Consider the following 18,327-nt stretch of genomic DNA (forward strand, 5'->3'; position numbering starts at 1 on the left):
AAAAATATAAAATAGTTTCAGTATTTACAATACTCCATGTTGCTTTTTAGATTGGTTAGATCAATTGGCATTTCTAGAGATAGTATAATCATGTACCTATTAACTCACAGTCCATTCAATGTTGATTATTTTCAACCTTACTGTTTAGAATTTCATATCTGTTAAATGCTTGTTATTCCATATGGGAAAAATTGAGGTGTAGGTCACAGGCATTACTTTTTCAGGGTCACCTGGTTAGTAGTGCTTAGAAGAATAAAAAAGATTAAGGTGATTTTCAATTCTTCTAATCATTATTAAGTAAGTGAACTTTAAAACAGAACCCTGACTATTCTGTCATGTAATACAATAGCATGAATTGAATGTATGAATAATGAATCCCTCAGCTGTAAGGTGCCCTTAAAATTGTTTCTCTAGGGAACTTGTAGAATGTCTTTACTGGAAGCCCTTTAAGAAAAAGATTCAATTATCTAGGATGGTTTAGTTCCAAGTCTTGCCTGAAGGAAATGGGATGGACCACATAATGTAAATGTATTTCCAGCTCTACTTTTGGGGGTGGTTGAAAATTTAAAAATCATCTCTGAACTAAGGAGATGGCTTGTGGAGTTTTCTCTTGGAGTGGCAGGAATTAAAACTGCTATTTTTTATTTTCATAGTTGTTTTTGTATATGCAGGACACACCCATTCAGAAGTTCACCATGGCCAAGTAAGCTTCTCCAATCTGGCTGTCTCAAGTTCCGGGTCAAACTGGTACTTTCTTTTCACTGTGACATCCCCACCAGGTAACTTAAGCATTGTTTTACATTTGTCATTTTAAGCTTTGGGCTCCTTTCCTAAAAAGCAAGCCCTTTCCTTATAATGGAATTAGTTTCAGTCAATAGCAGGCATAGGAAGTTCACCTATTTTATTTCACAGAGAGACATTGTTTGGTCTATGTCTGAGAAAGCAGAAAAAGGAAGATGGAAGCAGGATCTATAGGAAGTAACTGTAATGTGACACATAATAAACAATAATACAGATAAAAATATAAATAAACTCTTGACTTAGATTCTAATATTTTTGACAAAGGAGCTGAATCTTTAGTTTCAAAGATGTTAGTTGTGACTTATTGATGTGTCCTTATTGATGAAGTGAGCCTTGTGAGAGCATTCGAAGAACTCTTTGCTCCATAGGATTACAAGTATAAAATAACTAAGATTCAATTCTATATTAAAATATGTATAAATTTTTATCCCTTGATAAAAATTTATCCCTTTCAAGGAGGATGGGATGGGGAGAACAGACAACTCTTCTCATTTCAGCACTTTGGGCAATCATTATAATTGTTTCCTCTATTTTGGGAAACTTTTATTACCAGTTTTGTTATTTTCATGGCAAACACTATAGACAGTCTATCTGGTACTATACAAAATATCTCCAATTCTTGAGATACATTTAGAAATCCAAGGTTATTTTCAAGCACAAGTCAGGTACTACTTGCTAAGTGAAGCCTTTTCTGAAACAACCTTCAGTTTTTAGTGCTCTGAAGTAATTGAAACGATGTTGTTTTACTTTTTAAGATGTATTTTACCTATCTCATCTCTCTCCAGTAGAATAAGATTTTTGAGAATAAGAATTATTTCATTTTTATTCTTTTTATTTCTAGTGTTCAGCATATAGTAGGTGTTCTACAAAGGTTTATTAAATTGATTGAATTTTACCTTCTGGTCTTGGACAATTGAAAATTTTATTTCTTATCCTCTTGATCTAAGTAAAGATTTTGATTTAACTATTTTAAGGAGATGCCCTTCCAAACTGGGATAAAGTTACTGACATAAAGAAATGCTTATTCACTGAGAAAAATAATTATTTTAAAATATACTCTCAATTATTATAGTGGAAACTTTAGAAATCTTCATCTAACATGGGAAATAAAAATAATCTAAAATTATAATAATTTCTAATAATGCAATCTTGCTTCCTACTGTATATTTCTTAGGGCTTTGCAAGTTAGAGTTCTTAGCAATGTTGATAGATATTAGACTGGAAAAGTAGATTTATATCTTGGGGTCTTTTGTTTATTTGGGGGGTTTAGATGGAAACCACTTTGAAACCCAGTATATACAAAATGATAATGAATAATTTTGGAAAAATGTTTCTTGAAAAAAATTCTGTTTTGTAGTCTTTAAAATGATATTTGGCTTAAATGTGATCTTATCCCTTGAGGGATGCAGACAATCCTAATTTCTCCAAAAATATGTCTATTAAGCTTGAAAATTTTCATCATCATCAATCATCAACCTCAATTAAGAACATTATATTGAGAAACATAATAATGATATGTTATAATATAATGAAAAGAATTCCATATTTGTGTTCAAGGTAATATGTGTTCAAGTGACTCTTTTACATCCTGCCTATGTGATCTTGGACAAATCACTTCAGTTGTATAGATTTGTCTCTTTAAGTGTAAAATGAGAGATTTTAACTTGACTATGTCTAATCCCTTCCAGCTCTATTTCTTTGACTATAAATTTCCAATTTAGATTTTTTTAAGAAATCCATATTGTGATACCTCTTATATGTATTTAAATTCTACATCTGCTCTTATTAGTTAACACATTAATATTATCTGATGTTTATCTGGTAATGGATTGCTTTGTCTTCTAAGGACCAGCCTAATTAAATTCAGAAAAACTTATTTGTAAATGGTTGGTTATTAGGTGATGATCTACTTACTACTTACTTAATATCATTTGCTCCACAATAAAAAGAGTTGTGATCTGCATTGGTGTAAGAATACTATAATCAGGTATTTCTAGACCCATCACAGTCCACTTCAGCCATCTTCTTGTCATTCTCCATTGCTGTACTTTCTGCCTCTGAACTGGCACTCTATATCTCATCACTGCACTTCTGATAAGTGAAAATTCACTACACTTATACTTTCCAAAATTGATCCAGCATATTCTGTCTGTCTTCATGCTCTGCCACCATATATCACTTCACATTTCTGCTTTACACCTTGTTCTCTGGAAATAGTAATCAACTCAACACTGCCCTTACTGGATAGGAAGTTAGTCCAGGACCTTATCATTGCACTCACTATTCAGATCATCCTATCACTGCACTCACTTCACAGATCAAAACATTCCAACCCTGGCCACCATTATTCAATGTATTGTTTTATTATGTTAGAATGGAAAATCCTTTTTATATCTGGTCTTTCACCTCTTGTGCCTGGTATAAGGTAAATATTTACTAAATGTTTATTTATTCATTAATTTATCCATTCACACGCAAAAAATAGATCCTGAAAAAATGGAAATGAATTTTAATTGCTCAAAATTTTCTTTGGAGAAGATAGCATCACAGATTTAAAGTTGAAAGGGATCTTAGAAGTAATCTATTCTAAGTATCTCAGATGTGGAAACTCAATTCTAGGCAAATGAGTTGCCTAAGAGTACAAATATACTGATAACACAGACAGAAAATCCATTTCTTCTATTTCTAGCACTTATTGCGTTATACTTTCCTACTGAAAACGTAAGATCATAAGATTTAGAACAGTTTAAAAAAACACATTAATATTAGCTACAATACAACTGAATTAAATACATAAAGGATTTGATCTCTTCATTCCTAGAACTGAACTCTAATCAATGAGAGATAAATAACTAAGTGTTGACTTATAAGACAAAGACAAATTTTAAATTATCCATGTGAGTTTCCCAGTATATATAAATGGATCAATATTGGACAGGCAATTAGTTAGATGATAGTATAGGTTAGTGTTGGAGTCAGGAAGACCTGAATTCATATCCTACTTTTGTAGAACAGCATATGCTTTAAAGGGTTGTTGTAAGGCTTAACTAAGATATGAAAAACTTAAAGCATTATTACTAAAATATATATTATTATAATATGAAGGTCATTTTAAGGACTCAGTAACAAAGTAAATGTAAGTTGCTTTGTAGATGAAAATTCTTCATCATCTGGGATCTGAGTAAGTACCAATTCTGGGCTATGCTTTGTTGTTAATGTTCAGGAAACTGTTATTGAGCAATTTTACCCCTCTCTTCTAAATCTTCAAAGAACTTTGTTAGTGAAATAGATGGAGTATTTCTGCATGTGTCTTTCCCCAGAGTTCTTATTTATAACTTTTCAGAAGGGATTGATTTAAGTTGAGAATTATCAGCTTCAGAATTAACTAGCTTCAGAGCAATGTTAGATGGGAAAAATGTAGATGAAAGATGAAAATAATCACATTTCTTTCAGGAAGCCTTCATTTCTCTGGTACTTGATTGATATTTTGAACACTGGAATAGGATTTTGGAGCAAAACTTTGATGCCCCAACTTTTAACATTCTTTAACACTCTTCAGTTGACCTGTCATCTCCTCAGGGCAAGTCCTTTTTCTAAGAATGGTTATGATCCATTTGTGCTTACCCATCCTTAGCAAATCTTAGCTAGATTTTTAATAAATCTACCTGAAAAGAGCCACCAAACATGTTGAGAACTTTTTTTATCTTTTGATTTTATGTTGGTAGTGTGAAAGTATAAACTGTCTGTTGACTAAGCTTCTCTTTTATTATGTAACTAGCTCATTTTTTTGCTAATCTCTCATTTGTTCATTTATTTCTGCATAATTTCTTATTTATAATGTGTTTTAGACTATTCACACCTTTCATGTGAGTTTTCATTGTTCTTTTATTGAGTTCATAAGATCCATTTTTAAGAATTGTATACCACATATCATAAAATGTGAGACAAATATTGATATTTTTAAAAAGATGGTCCTTTGGTAGAGATTGAGGTATATTTTGGGAAGTTATGGCCCATGCAGAATTATTATTATGTTTTTGGCTAAAATTTGTAGACTTCTTAAAAGAGATTTCTTTTTCTTTTTTCTCCAAAGGGCAAAGAGACAGAAAGGAGATACATATTTTTGCTAATTGAATAAAGGAAATTTTAAAATATAGCAAAAAAGAGGAAAATACAATGGACTTTGTTTCAGAGGAAAGGATGATATGATTTCCTAAATGAAATCCAAACTAATGTCCCATATTCAGATTCATTTGCATGATTTGTACCAGTTTCATGACTCTTCGATTGTATGCAATATGCTGGATAATAGACATTTTTTCATCCACTCTCCCCCCTATGTGGATAGTTAAGATGCTATTCAGTATTCATAAACTTGATTCAACAAACAGTACAATTCACAGCCTGAGAGTATCTGGAGATCTTCATTATCTCCCCTGAATCTCTTCTTTCAATTCTGGGCATCCTCCATGATGATGACAATAATCATGGAGGGTGAGCACATATTTCCTTGCTTTATATCTCACTTAATAATCAGTTCTGATATCTTTCAAAGAATCTTATAAGATTTTCACATATAAATGGCAGATATTCATGGAGAATATACATTAAGAGAGTGTTAGTCTTCAGGTAATCAAATTATTTTTATAGCCAACAAATAATAAACACAATGGGATTTTGTATTCTTCATGCTTTTCATTAAATTAAGTGATGATAAAAACAAAGTTTACTGTGGAATATCATTTGCAAGGGTATTGTCTTTCTTTATACATAGCTTCTTCAAGGATTTTCATGATTATGTATATTATTTTCATAATTTTTTATCTTTGAGATAAAAAAGACAGTATTATTTATATGTTCTTTCTACATTTCAGCAATAAGATTTCAAATTTTTTATACACTTTTATTATAATGTCCTTTTTCAGATATCATGAGAATTAATCCCTTGACATTCTCATAGCAAGGTCACCAACATCACAGATCAGCTTTGCCGTTAGTGCCATATCTATTTCTTGTGCTTTAGATTCTAAATATAGTATTACTATGCCTTTTGTGGTTTAAAAAAGTTTCTCACCAAAAAAACTTTTTTCAAACTTTTTACTTTTGTTTTCCTTTAAACTTTATCCTAAAATTTCCTTGTGATGGTTTCACTTATTTAGATCTTTCATTAAGCTGGTTTATATATAAAATCTGGCTTTTTTCCCTCATCCCAACCATATGACATACTATTCTTCAATATAACTTTTTTGCTTTAGGGAAAGTGGATGATTTATTTTTTCATATTCATGCCTTTTGCTTTCTTAACTTTCTTTACTCACATTATTACTTCTTCCTATAATGTTATGACCTTTTTTTGCCCAATCCCCAACCATCTTTATGTTCTCTAGTGAAAAAGGTCTAGAACTGTAGTAGTGACAACCATTGACTGATGAGTCTTTTTTATTTTAATTTCATACACTTCTATAATTTTTTCTATAAATTTCATCTGTAAGTTTTGTATAATTTTATATACTTCTTCAGCTCTTCCATGGCAAAGGATGCTTCATAATTACTTTTATTGTTTTTTTCTTCCTCAGTGTCCCTCGAATGAGGACTAACATTTTTTGCTATTTTTTTTTCATTTTTATGCCTATCAGAAACTGAAAGCCAGAGAAAATATAAATAATTCAAAGTGAAAATGAGATCTTTCTTGTGTGTTCAGGAATCTGACCCCATGAATAGCTTCATTTCCTGAGCCACTGCCAAAAAAAATAAATTTAAAAAAAAATGATGGTTTTTGGATAGTAGTTTTGCGCTGTTGTTTCATCCATCCTTTCCATTTCTACCACCAATACCATAGTTCTTTGTTACTTCAAACACAAAATATTGCAATATTATCCTAACTGGTTTTCCTGCTTCCAGATTCTTTCCCTTCATCCCTGCAATTTTCTACAAACAAAATCTTCAAAGATTTTCTAATACTTCTAAATATAATTGAAATTGTTTAACCAGGAATTTAAAACTCTCTGCAAACTGGGAGAAATTTTGCCTCTGATATATATTAACTATCTGATTAAAGATTAGCCATTAACCTCACTAAGCCTCAGTTTCTACATGTCTGAATTGGGGATAATAATCTTTATTCTTTTTGCCTCATAATATTAGTGGGAGAAATGTGCTTTGTCAATTTTAATAAATGGGAATTAGTGCTGTCCATTTACCAGCTCAAATTTCTTTCATTATGCTTTACCTGATCATCTTAGGCAAAAGTAAATTCTCCCCCCTCTGTGCTTCTATAATTCTTACAGTTATCTGAACAAGTTTAATTCATTGAATGTTTGCTATATATCATGTTCTTTCACAGTTATTTCTGCTAAAGTCATCTTTTGACTTAAATAATAAATTCTATGCTGATGGATGATGGGAAAAAATACAAGAATTGAAATTAGAAGAATTCTGCTTGATTCATGGCTTTGTGGTTTACTAACTGTATGACTGAAAGCAAGTCATCATCTATTTGGTCTGTTTCCTCAATAGTAAAAGAAGACATAGTCCTTAGTTACTTCCCTTCCATGATAAACTTTTAAATTAAATAATCCTTCCAACTCTAAGAGCCTATAAGATACTATGTTTGGTAAAAACTTCCATCATGCCCAGTGCTTTATATAGTAGTATTTTATGCAGTACAGGAACTCACAAATGTTGTTTTGTAAATGAATGATTGAATGAATGAATGAATACTGGTATACCAGAAGAGATCCAATAGGATCCATCATCCCTCTTTCCCTAAGCTAAGATGAACATCCTATTTTTTAATATTTTATTCCTTCCATGGATTGGTGATCTCACTGATTTAAGTATTCCTTCCAATGGTACACAGCTCAAATAATGTGAAATGGTGGCATGCATTAGAATTTGAATGTGGATAGTGTCCTATCCACACCTAGGATAGTATCTAGATATAGGAACAGAATGAATAGGTTGATTCTATTGGCTTTTGCTATATGACCAGATTTTTGCCTTTTTTCAGGCTTTCATTGGTTTGAGAATACACTTTACTGAGTTTCATGCATGCTATTTACCACTCTTAATATGCTTCCACCAATCTACTCCTCCTATATGTTCTTCCTTTGCCTTTTGATTTCCTGGAGATTATGGTATTCTATGATCTGCAATCATTCAGCATCACCAGAAGAATGCTGATGTTTAAAATGTGGAATTAAAAAAAATGCTTCTATGTATTCATCAGTAACCAAATAAAATGAAACTCAGAACGAGATATCTATTTGAAATAATATTAGATTACCATGCACTGTGCTAAAAAACAACTAATCAACACAAGCCTCAATTCTATTTGATATAGCATGATATTGAAAGAAAACAACCACAATTTATGTGTTCATTATCAACTTCCTAGGCTAACCCAGTTAAACAAGAGAATCGGTCAGTAAACATTTACTGGCACCTACTATGTGTCAGACACTGCAAAATGCTAATGTTTGAAATTAAAAAAAATTCCTGTTCTCAAATAGCTAACAATATAATGGAGGAAATATACAGAAAAGGAAACTAAAGGGCAATGAGTAAAGATGACTGGCACAAGGGTATGATGGAGAAATATAGAGGAATGCATCCAAGTGAAGAATGAAGAGATGACTGGCCTAGGTGTTCTCCTTAAAGAGAGATTTGGGAAGGAGCTCTACACCAGACAATCAGAGGGATCCCAAGACAAAGAGTACTGTTAAAATATGAGTTCCAGGACTAATAGGATCTTGCAGGAACAGTGCATTTCCTGAGTAACTTGGAAGAAACAAACTTTCTGTTCCTAACTGAATTTTCTGCATTATTCAGATAACAACAGAGTTGCTTTTTTGTTTCTTTTTTTGTTTCCAAAAGAATTCTGACTGTAACTGCTCATGATCATCATCAATTTTTATATATCCTTGTATCTTTGTTATCTTTAATGTAGGGAAATTGAACTTGGATCTCTTATCTATTGTTTGGAGACAAGGCCCTGGTAAACTATAGATCTTTCTGTGAGTTTATGCAGAGAATATTTATTCGCTCATTCACATAAGCAGAAAAAAATAGAGGGGACATTATTATCACCAAATAAAATCCTATCATGTTATAGATGAGGGAACTGAGGCCCAGAAAGGCAAAACATATATAAGCCAAAGTTACATATTAGCAGAGTTGAGACTAGAGTCTAAGTCTCTCAACTTCTGTTCAGTGACTACTTGAGAATCTACATCCATTTTATTGTACTCATGTGTTTATTTTTAAATATTTATTGATATAAATTATTTTAATTGCTATACTTACCCAATAAATACTCAATGTAAAAATCTCTCAGAACAAAGAAGAGTTAAATAAAACAAACTAATACAGCACTCATGTCTGTTTAGATATGACTTTTTTTCAATATCTCTAGTTCAACATCTCTGTAGCCAGTTAAAGTAAAAAAATCATCACTGGTCTCTGGGTTCATAAGTGATCATGACATTTCATTTGAATAATTTTGGCTTTGAGTGTTGTCTTTGTGTGTGTGTGTGTGTGTGTGTGTGTGTGTGTGTGTGTGCGCGTTTAACCAGTATGACCATTATGGATATTGTTGTCTTTCTTTGATTTGCATCAGTTCAGACAAGGCTTTCTAGGACTCTCTAAGTGCCTCATATCCATAATTTCGTATGGTACAATAATATTCTATCATTTTTATGTATCACAATTCATTCATACTTTTTTTTTCTGTTCCTCAATTGACGGGCATACAATTTATTTCCATTTTTTCCCTGAATTAAACAATGTTCCTATGAATATGTTTCTGTCTTTTACTTCCTTCAAGTAAATATGTAGGAATGGGATTGCTAGGTCAAATATTAACAATATTCTCATAAAATTCCAAGGTCCTTTTTAAAAGATGGAATAAATTCTTAGTTCCATCAATAATGTATTAGTGTACTTGAATTTCTACCTACCCTTCTAAAATTGTGTCTTTCCATATTTTGTACCTTTGCTTATTTGTTGAGTATGAGATAAAGAGTTTTAAAGTTGCATTCATCTTAGATTTGAAGCATTAGAATGAAGCATCTTAGATTGAAATATGTTAATAATTCTTAATTTCCTCTATTTTAAAGGTGTTTTATTATATCACAAGATTGTTTTTGGTCTTACATGTTTCTGTCAATTTTCAATGAAAATTGAATATTGGAATTTTATCAAAGAAGTGTCATATTAAAAAAAAAAAACATTTCCCAAGTCTCAGCTTTTCTTTTTATTTTAGATACATTGATTTTGTTCAGACATAAATAAACTTTTAAAATTTTATATAATCAAAATTAAATTGTGTTTCTCCTATTCATTTCTCTCCTCTGTATTAGACACCATTCACATCTTTAGAATCAAATAAAGAGGAACTTCTTTCATAGTGTCATTTTGTATTTTTGCATTCCAATTCTGAGATCTTCAAGAATACATTTTATTTTACTTCTATGCAAATTTTCAAATCTTTAAGGGTTTTCCTTATACTCAAGATAATGTTCTTATTTATCACTTATTCACTTACCTATTATTTCCCCCTGCCACTTATATTTGTGAAAGATGCTCTTTTTCTATTCATTTCTAATTTTTCTTAATGATATGCTTATTGCTTTTTAGGCTTAGTGTGGATGGTGTATAAAGTAAGATACAGTTTTTGATTTGTTCTAGACAAAACTATTTTCCATTTTCCTTTCCTTGTCAAATATGAACTTTTTCTCCTTGTGGTTAATGCTTTTATGTTTATTGAATGTTGGGGAAACACATTATTTGCCTCTTTCAGAAACATGTACAAGATTAATTTCTTTTGTTTTGTTTTTAGTATATATACCATTGATTCCTTTATCTTTATTTTTATGTGCCTTTCTACTTCATTCAGCAAATATGTACTAGGAAACATTTTTCATTTTTAAAATGTTTGTTTTTAAATGTCAAAGCCAAAAACTGTGCAAGTCATATGGCAGAGAAAGGTGTTGTGCTAATTATACATAAAATTAGTTTAAATGAAGAGTTTCAGAGGAGTTTAAACCAGGTGGTTTTTCCCATTATTATACAAGTGATAGAGAAGAGAAGATACTTTATTCAAATGCTCAATTAATATTTATTGAATAAATGAATGAATAAATGCTCTACTTAAGAGATGAGATCTTCCCAGTAATAAAAAACTTTCGTCATGGTTATATTGATTTTTGCCTCTTTTACAGAACAATATAATTAATTATTTGTTTTTATTTTCAGGTGCCAAATTTACTGCTCGATCTGGCCCATTTACAGTGTTTCCTGTTAACAAGGGAGAAAAATCTACCATCCTTATGACTCTTGTTTTGTGTTCAGCTGTTTCATGGGTTGCTTTGTGCTTTCTGGTGTTTTGTTGGTTTAAGAAAAGAAAAATCAAAAGTAAGTTTGCATTCCCAAATGAAGAAAATATCTATTTTGATCTATGAGATTCAAGCATTAATTAAAATGTCTTGTTTTCTTATAAGCAAAAATATTTTATTTCTTAAAATATTGTGTTGATAACTGGACATAGAGAGCCCCCAAAATCTATTTCATGGATTTGGAAAATCTGGGATTCATCAACTTATTTTTTGAAAATATATTTTAAAAATTATATGTCAATATAATCGGTTTCTTTGTAATCTTAAATATCTTATTTAATCTATTATTTTGAGGAGTGCATATATTTTACCAGATTAAGAAAGGGGGTCCAAGATATATAAAAGTTTAGAAATTACTGACTTAAAAATAAAAGTTGACCCTGTGCAAGTTAACAGGCATTCTTTTTTTCTTCTCTGAGTATGGTGAGACTGTATGTAGGATTTTTCATCTCCAAAAGCAGTTCTGAAAAAGATATGCCTAACTTCCTATAATTCCACCAGCACTGACTGCTTTCATACCTGTCATCTTTGCTGACCATGGTGCTGAAGAATGAAAGATCTCCTTTATTTATTTTTTTTTTCAAGATGTGAATGGTATCTAGTACAGAGGGGGGAAACTGAAAAAAATAGAGATCATTAACTTAGTTATTCCTGACTACCACTAGTAGAATAAGTTTAAGATTTATAGTGGTCTTTTCTGATTCTTCAAGTATTTGTGTACATATCTTGTACATATCCTATATTTAGTAGTCTATGAATGGGTTTCCTATCCAAAGAATATAAGCTTCCTAAAATCAGGAAATGTTGCCCATTTGGAATTATATTACCAGCATCTAACATGGTATCTAGCATACAGAATTGTTTTAATGGATTAATTTAGAGTCTAAACTTCAGGTCTGAATCTTGATTTTCTACTTGTTATCCTTGGGAAGTCACTTCAATTCTATATTTCTTTGCCTGAAAAATGGGAATAATCATATTTTCCTGACTATTTCAGAAGATTGTTATGAAAATCAAATGAGAAAATGGCACATACTTAGTAAATATGTGCATGTATAAAGACACTATTTTAAGTATTATTATTTACATAGCAAATGAAGAATATTGTTTAAAGTATCCTGCTTAGAACAACTAGCTTGTAAAGATAAATCGTTAGTTGGATGATAATGAACTATCTCTCTGAGAAAGTGTTGGATCCTTTCAATCAGGGGAATGAATACAGTATTAGAAGACAAGAGGACTTCTAAAATCCCAGCTCTTCCACTAACCAGATTGTGACTTCAGGCTAGTCACTTATTTTTTCTGAGCCTCAGTTTCCTCATTTTCAATTTTTGCCCTAATGATTGCAGTGTTGGTAAAGATGAACTGAGGATACATGTGAGCATAATTCAAAAATCTAAAGTATATTGAAAATGTGGTTAGTTTTTACTATCGTATGCATATATTTTCTTTCTTGTAGCTTATAGAGTAGCAGAATCATGTAATATATCTCAGCTGAAATGGACATTAAATCCTTTAAGAATAGGATCCTTTGATGCCTGAAGGCAAAGGAATGGACTCAATGACCAGCTTCAACATCACTGAATTAGATATATGTGGTCCCATATATCTTTTTAGCAGGAGTTCTTAATCTTTTAGGTGTCATGGAATCCTTTAACATTCTGGTCAAAGATTATGGATGATTCTCTTTTCTTATTGCTAAAGCCAACATTTCTAGTACAATAGTGGTGATAAAGGACATCCTTTTTTTTTTTTAACCCCAATCTTATTAGGAATGCATATAACTTTTCTCCATTACAAATAATGTTTGTTTTTGGGTTTAGATAGATACTGCTTATTATTTTAAGGAAAGCTCCCTTTTCCCCTATGTTCTCATGGGTGCTGTATTTTGTCAAATGCTTTTTCTGCATTTCTGTTGGCTTTTGTTATTGATATGGTTGATTATGGTAATAGCTTTCCTGATATTGAACCAGCCTTACATTCCTGGTATAAATTCCACTTGGTCATAATGTATTAATCTGCTGATAAGTTAATGTAATCACTTTGCTAATGTTTTATTTAAAATGTGTGCATCAATATTCATTGGGGAAATTGGTTGGTAATCTTCTTTCTCTGTTTTGGCTCTTCTTGGTTTAGGTATCAGTACCATATTTGTGTCATAGAAGGAATTTGGCAGGACTCCTTCTTTACCTATATTTCCAAATGGCTTACATAATAGTTGAAATAATTGTTCTTTAACTATTTTGTAGAATTTACTTCTAAATCCATCTGGCCCTGGAATTTTTTTATTAGAGTTCATTGATGGTTTGTTCAATTTTTTTCCTAAAATGATATTATTTAAATAACTTATTTCCTCTTCTGTTAATCTGGGCAATTTATATTTTTATAAATATTCATCCATTTTGATTAGAAGCCAGATTTGCTGTCACACAGTTGGGCAAAATAATGCTTTAATTTCTTTTTCATTGGTGGCAAGATGCTCTCTTTCATTTTTGATGCATGGTGATTTGTTTTTTTCCCCTTGCCTTTTTCTAATCAAATTAAGCAAAGGTTTATCTATTTTACTGGTTTTTAAATAAAAACTAACTCTTACTTTTGCTTAACAATTCAATAGTTTTCTTAGTTTCAATTTTATTAATCTCTCTTTTGGGTTTCAGAATTTCTAATTTGATATTTAATTGGGGGTTTAATTTGTTCTTTTTCTAGCTTTTTTAGTTGCATAGCCAATTTATTTATCTCTTTCTCCATTTTCTTCATGTAGCTATTTAGAAACATAAAATTTCTCCTAAAAATTACTTTGGCTGCATCCCATAAATTTTGGTATGTTGTCTTGTTGTTGTCCTCTTGGATGAAATTATGGATTGTTTCTGTGATTTGTTGTTTGACTTACTCATTTTTTAGAATTAAATTATTTGAGATACCACTACACACCTGTCAGATTGGCTAAGATGACAGGAACAAATAATGACAAATGTTGGAGGGGATGTGGGGAAATTGGGACACTAATACATTGCTGGTGGAGTTGCGAAAGAATCCAGCCATTCTGGAGAGCAATCTGGAATTATGCCCAAAAAGTTATCAAACTGTGCATACCCTTTGACCCAGCAGCGCTACTACTGGGATTATATCCCAAAGAAATACTAAAGAGCGGAAAGAGACATATATGTGCCAAAATGTTTGTGGCAGCTCTTTTTGTTGTAGCTAGAAACTGGAAGATGAATGGATGTCCATCAGTTGGAGAATGGTTGGGTAAATTGTGGTATATGAAGGTTATGGAATATTATTGCTCGGTAAGAAATGATCAGCAGGAGGAATATAGAGAGGCCTGGAGAGACTTAAATCAACTGATGCTGAGTGAAATGAGCAGAACCAGAAGATCACTGTACACCTCAACAACAATACTGTATGAGGATGTATTCTGATGGAAGTGGAAATCTTCAACATAAAGAAGATCCATCTCACTTCCAGTTGATCAATGATGGACAGAGGTAGCTACACCCAGAGAAGAAACACTGGGAGGGGAATGTAAATTGTTAGCACTAATATCTGTCTGCCCAGGTTGCATGTACCTTCGGATTCTAATGTTTATTGTGCAACAAGAAAATGATATTCACACACATGTATTGTACCTAGACTATATTGTAACACATGTAAAATGTATGGTATTGCCTGTCGTCGGGGAGAGGGAATAGAGGGAGGGGGGGTAATTTGGAAAAATGAATACAAGGGATAATATTATAAAATATATATATATATATATATATATATATATATATATATATATATATATATATATATATATATATATATAAAAGAATTAAATTATTTAATTTCTAATTGATTTTTTTTAATCTCTTTTCCCTTGCCCTTTTTTTGAATATGTTATTGCATTGTGGCCTGAAAAGGAAGCCTTTACTATTTATGCTTTTCTGCATTTTATTGTGAGGTTTTTATGCCCTAATATGTAGTCAGCTTTTATGTAGGTTCTATGTAGTAGTGAAAAAAAGGTCCATTCCTTTCTATCTCTATTCAATTTTGTCCAGAGGTCTATGACACCTAGATTTTCTAGGATTTTATCAACCTCCCTAGTTTCTTTCTCACTTATTTTGTGGTTAGATTTATCTGATTCTGAGAGAGAAATTTGAGGTCCCCCACTAATATATTTTTGCTCTCTATTTTTTCCCTGTAACTGGCTTAATACCTTCTCTAAGAATGTGTATGCTTGACCATATGGTGCATATACATTTAATATTGTTACTCTTTCATTGCTTACAATACCATCTATCACTATATATTTTCTTTCCTTATCTCTTTTAATTAGATCTATTTTTACTTTTGCTTTATCTGAAATCAGAATTTCTACCCCTACTTTTTTTTTTAATTTCACATGAAGCATATATTCTGCTTCAGTCTTTTACCTTTATTCTGTATATAGCTCTGTAAAACTGTAAAATTCTGTTTTGCTTCCATTTTATGGGAGAGTTCGTCCCATTCACAGTTATGATTACCAGCTCTATTTTCTATCCTGTATATAGTTTTGTTTTCTCTTTGCACCCCATCTTTAGTAGTGTTGGGGCTTTTTTTTACCTACCACACCACTATCTTTTCTTCTATCACTCTTCCCCCTCTTATCTTACCTTTTTGTTCCCTAGTGTTTCTGCCCTCTTTTCTTTCCTCTTTCCCATCCTACTTCTTTATAGGGTTAGATGAATTTCTATACACAACTGAATGGTTATGTTATTTCCTCTTTAAGCCAAAACTGATGAGATCAAGCTTCAGACAATCTTCATTCAAATATAAGATACAGGAAAGATTCTTTTGCAACTTTACTTTTATGGAAATGTTTTCTACAACTTCACATGTGTTTTCTTAATTATGGGTGTGGATAAGAAAGAAAAACCAGAAGTCAAAAATTTTTAAAAATGTAAAAAGAAAAAAAATAAAGAACCTAACCAAAGCAAAATATTTATGAATTAACAGCGGATAACGTTCTTCCCAAAGATGAAGCAATTCTGCCTAAACAGCCATCTGCTCCTTTCTCACTTTCCCACATTGAAAAAAATATGGTAAATACTTATTTAGGTGGGCTAGAGAAAAGAAAGAAGAGAGACAGGAGGAATCAAGATGGGACAGGGGAATCATTGTCCATGATTTTTCATGGACAATGAATAGGTGAATTGGGCCTGAAGGAAAAAGGAGAGAAAGCATATATGGGCTAATCCTAACTTTGAGAGAATATTTAGGTCAGAGATCCAGTCCAGAAAATCCCATGTTCCCCAACATGAAAAGGCTGAAGCTTCTTTGCATCCCACTCTCAAGAGTACAATAATTTTTAAATTGTCTCTTCTATTTTCCAGGTCAGCTGTTTTTCCAATGAGGTATTTTATATTTCCTTCCTTTTTTCATTCTTTTTAGTTTGTTCAACTGATTCTTGCTCTCTCATAGACTCATTAATTTTCATTTGCCCCATTCTAAATTTTAGTTTTCTTCAGTTAGCTTTTATATTTTCCATTTGGTTAATTCTACTTTGGAAGATGTTTTCTTTAATTTTTTTGCATTTGACCAATTATATTTTTAAGGAGTTTTCTTTAGTCAATTTTTTTCCCTTTCTTTTCCAAGCACTTGACTCTCTCATACATATCTCTCATTTTTTTTTCATTTTTTCTTTTACCTCTGTTATTTGACTTTTAAAGTCTTTTATATGCTCTTCCAAGAAGCTTATTTGGATTTGAGACCAGTTCATATCACTCTTTGAGATTTCCTCTATAGACATTTTGTCCTCATTTGAATTGATGTTTTGATCTTCTCTGTCACCATAGTAGCTTGCAATAAATCAAGGTTCTTTTCTGTTTCTTGCTCGTTTTCTTTCTTTCTTTCTTTCTTTCTTTCTTTCTTTCTTTCTTTCTTTCTTTCTTTCTTTCTTTCTTTCTTTCTTTCTTTCTTTCTTTCTTTCTTTCTTTCTTTCTTTCTTTCTTTCTTTCTTTCTTTCTTTCTTTCTTTCTTTCTTTCTTTCTTTCTTTCTTTCTTTCTTTCTTTCTTTCTTTCTTTCTTTCTTTCTTTCCTTCCTTCCTTCCTTCCTTCCTTCCTTCCTTCCTTCCTTCCTTCCTTCCTTCCTTCCTTCCTTCCTTCCTTCCTTCCTTCCTTTTTTTGTTTGTTTTGGTATTTACTCTTTAAAAAAAAATTTTTATGGTTGAGTTCTGCTCCTAGAATAAAGGGAGCATTGTTCCATTCTATGCAGCTCTGAGTTTTTGTTTTGAACACAGGGGCCCCTTGTATTTGTAGCGGGGTAGCTTTATCTGTTCTTTCCAGGAACCTTGTTTCTCAAAATTATTCTTCTGAGCTGGCACTGGGGTCTGGCCCATTGGTTTGTTTCACCACTAAGCCAGGACCAAGGGTTTCAATTGCTGATCTACTATAATTAAGATACTCACCAGTTTTCCCACTCTGTCTGATCTGGGCTAAACACCTCTTACATTCCAGTGAGACTGACCTTTCTTGAAATTTTTCCAAAATATCTTGACCAGGAGGGTGCTTTCATTCCATCAGACTCTGTTCAAAGGCTTGATTTCAAGGTAAACTGGGGGAGCTCAAGCAGCTTCCTGGCTTCATTCCATCAAGTTGGCTCCACCCTTGGAAATCTATGACTTTTCTCAGTTTACATATTGAATTGTTTTCAAAGCCAAGATTAAGGATAGGGAAGATATGACTCTAATTTGCCAGGTTTTTGTGAATGAACCCCACCAAGCCATTCTCATACACTTTTAAAGGCTATTTATTAATCCAACTTTGACAGTGTTTTCAGAAATCATTAGATTCTCTAACATTCTCTTTACCTTCACATATATTTACTTGTGCTTCTTTTCAAATTTGCAATACATCACAAATTCTCTTTTCTTCCCATATTAATCGGAGAAAACCAGCATCTGCCAATAGTAACAGCAGGTACTTCTGTAGATATTAATTCCATTAAAAAACCAACAATAAATAAAAACAAATTAAAAAATCAATAGAATGAAGGAGCAGAGTACCAAGTATGCTTTACTATTTTAGGCAAATAGATCAGCACTTTTGTTTTCATGTCATTTTTTAACCTTCCCTCTAAGACAGTCTGATAGAAAAGCTTAAGACTAGA

The 18,327-nt window shown here is 31.8% G+C and overlaps 1 protein-coding gene across 1 annotated transcript in view; it reads left to right on the forward strand.

Moving 5' to 3' along the window:
- The window catches only part of PKHD1 (PKHD1 ciliary IPT domain containing fibrocystin/polyductin), a 645,163-nt gene that overhangs the window by 606,611 nt on the left and 20,225 nt on the right, over positions 1-18,327 (forward strand). Inside the window, 2 exon segments of the mRNA XM_074264713.1 lie at positions 672-779; positions 11,056-11,214. Coding sequence (XP_074120814.1) covers positions 672-779; positions 11,056-11,214 — 267 coding nt within the window.

This window comes from Sminthopsis crassicaudata, chromosome 4 (assembly GCF_048593235.1).
Source record: "Sminthopsis crassicaudata isolate SCR6 chromosome 4, ASM4859323v1, whole genome shotgun sequence".
NCBI lineage: Eukaryota > Metazoa > Chordata > Mammalia > Dasyuromorphia > Dasyuridae > Sminthopsis > Sminthopsis crassicaudata.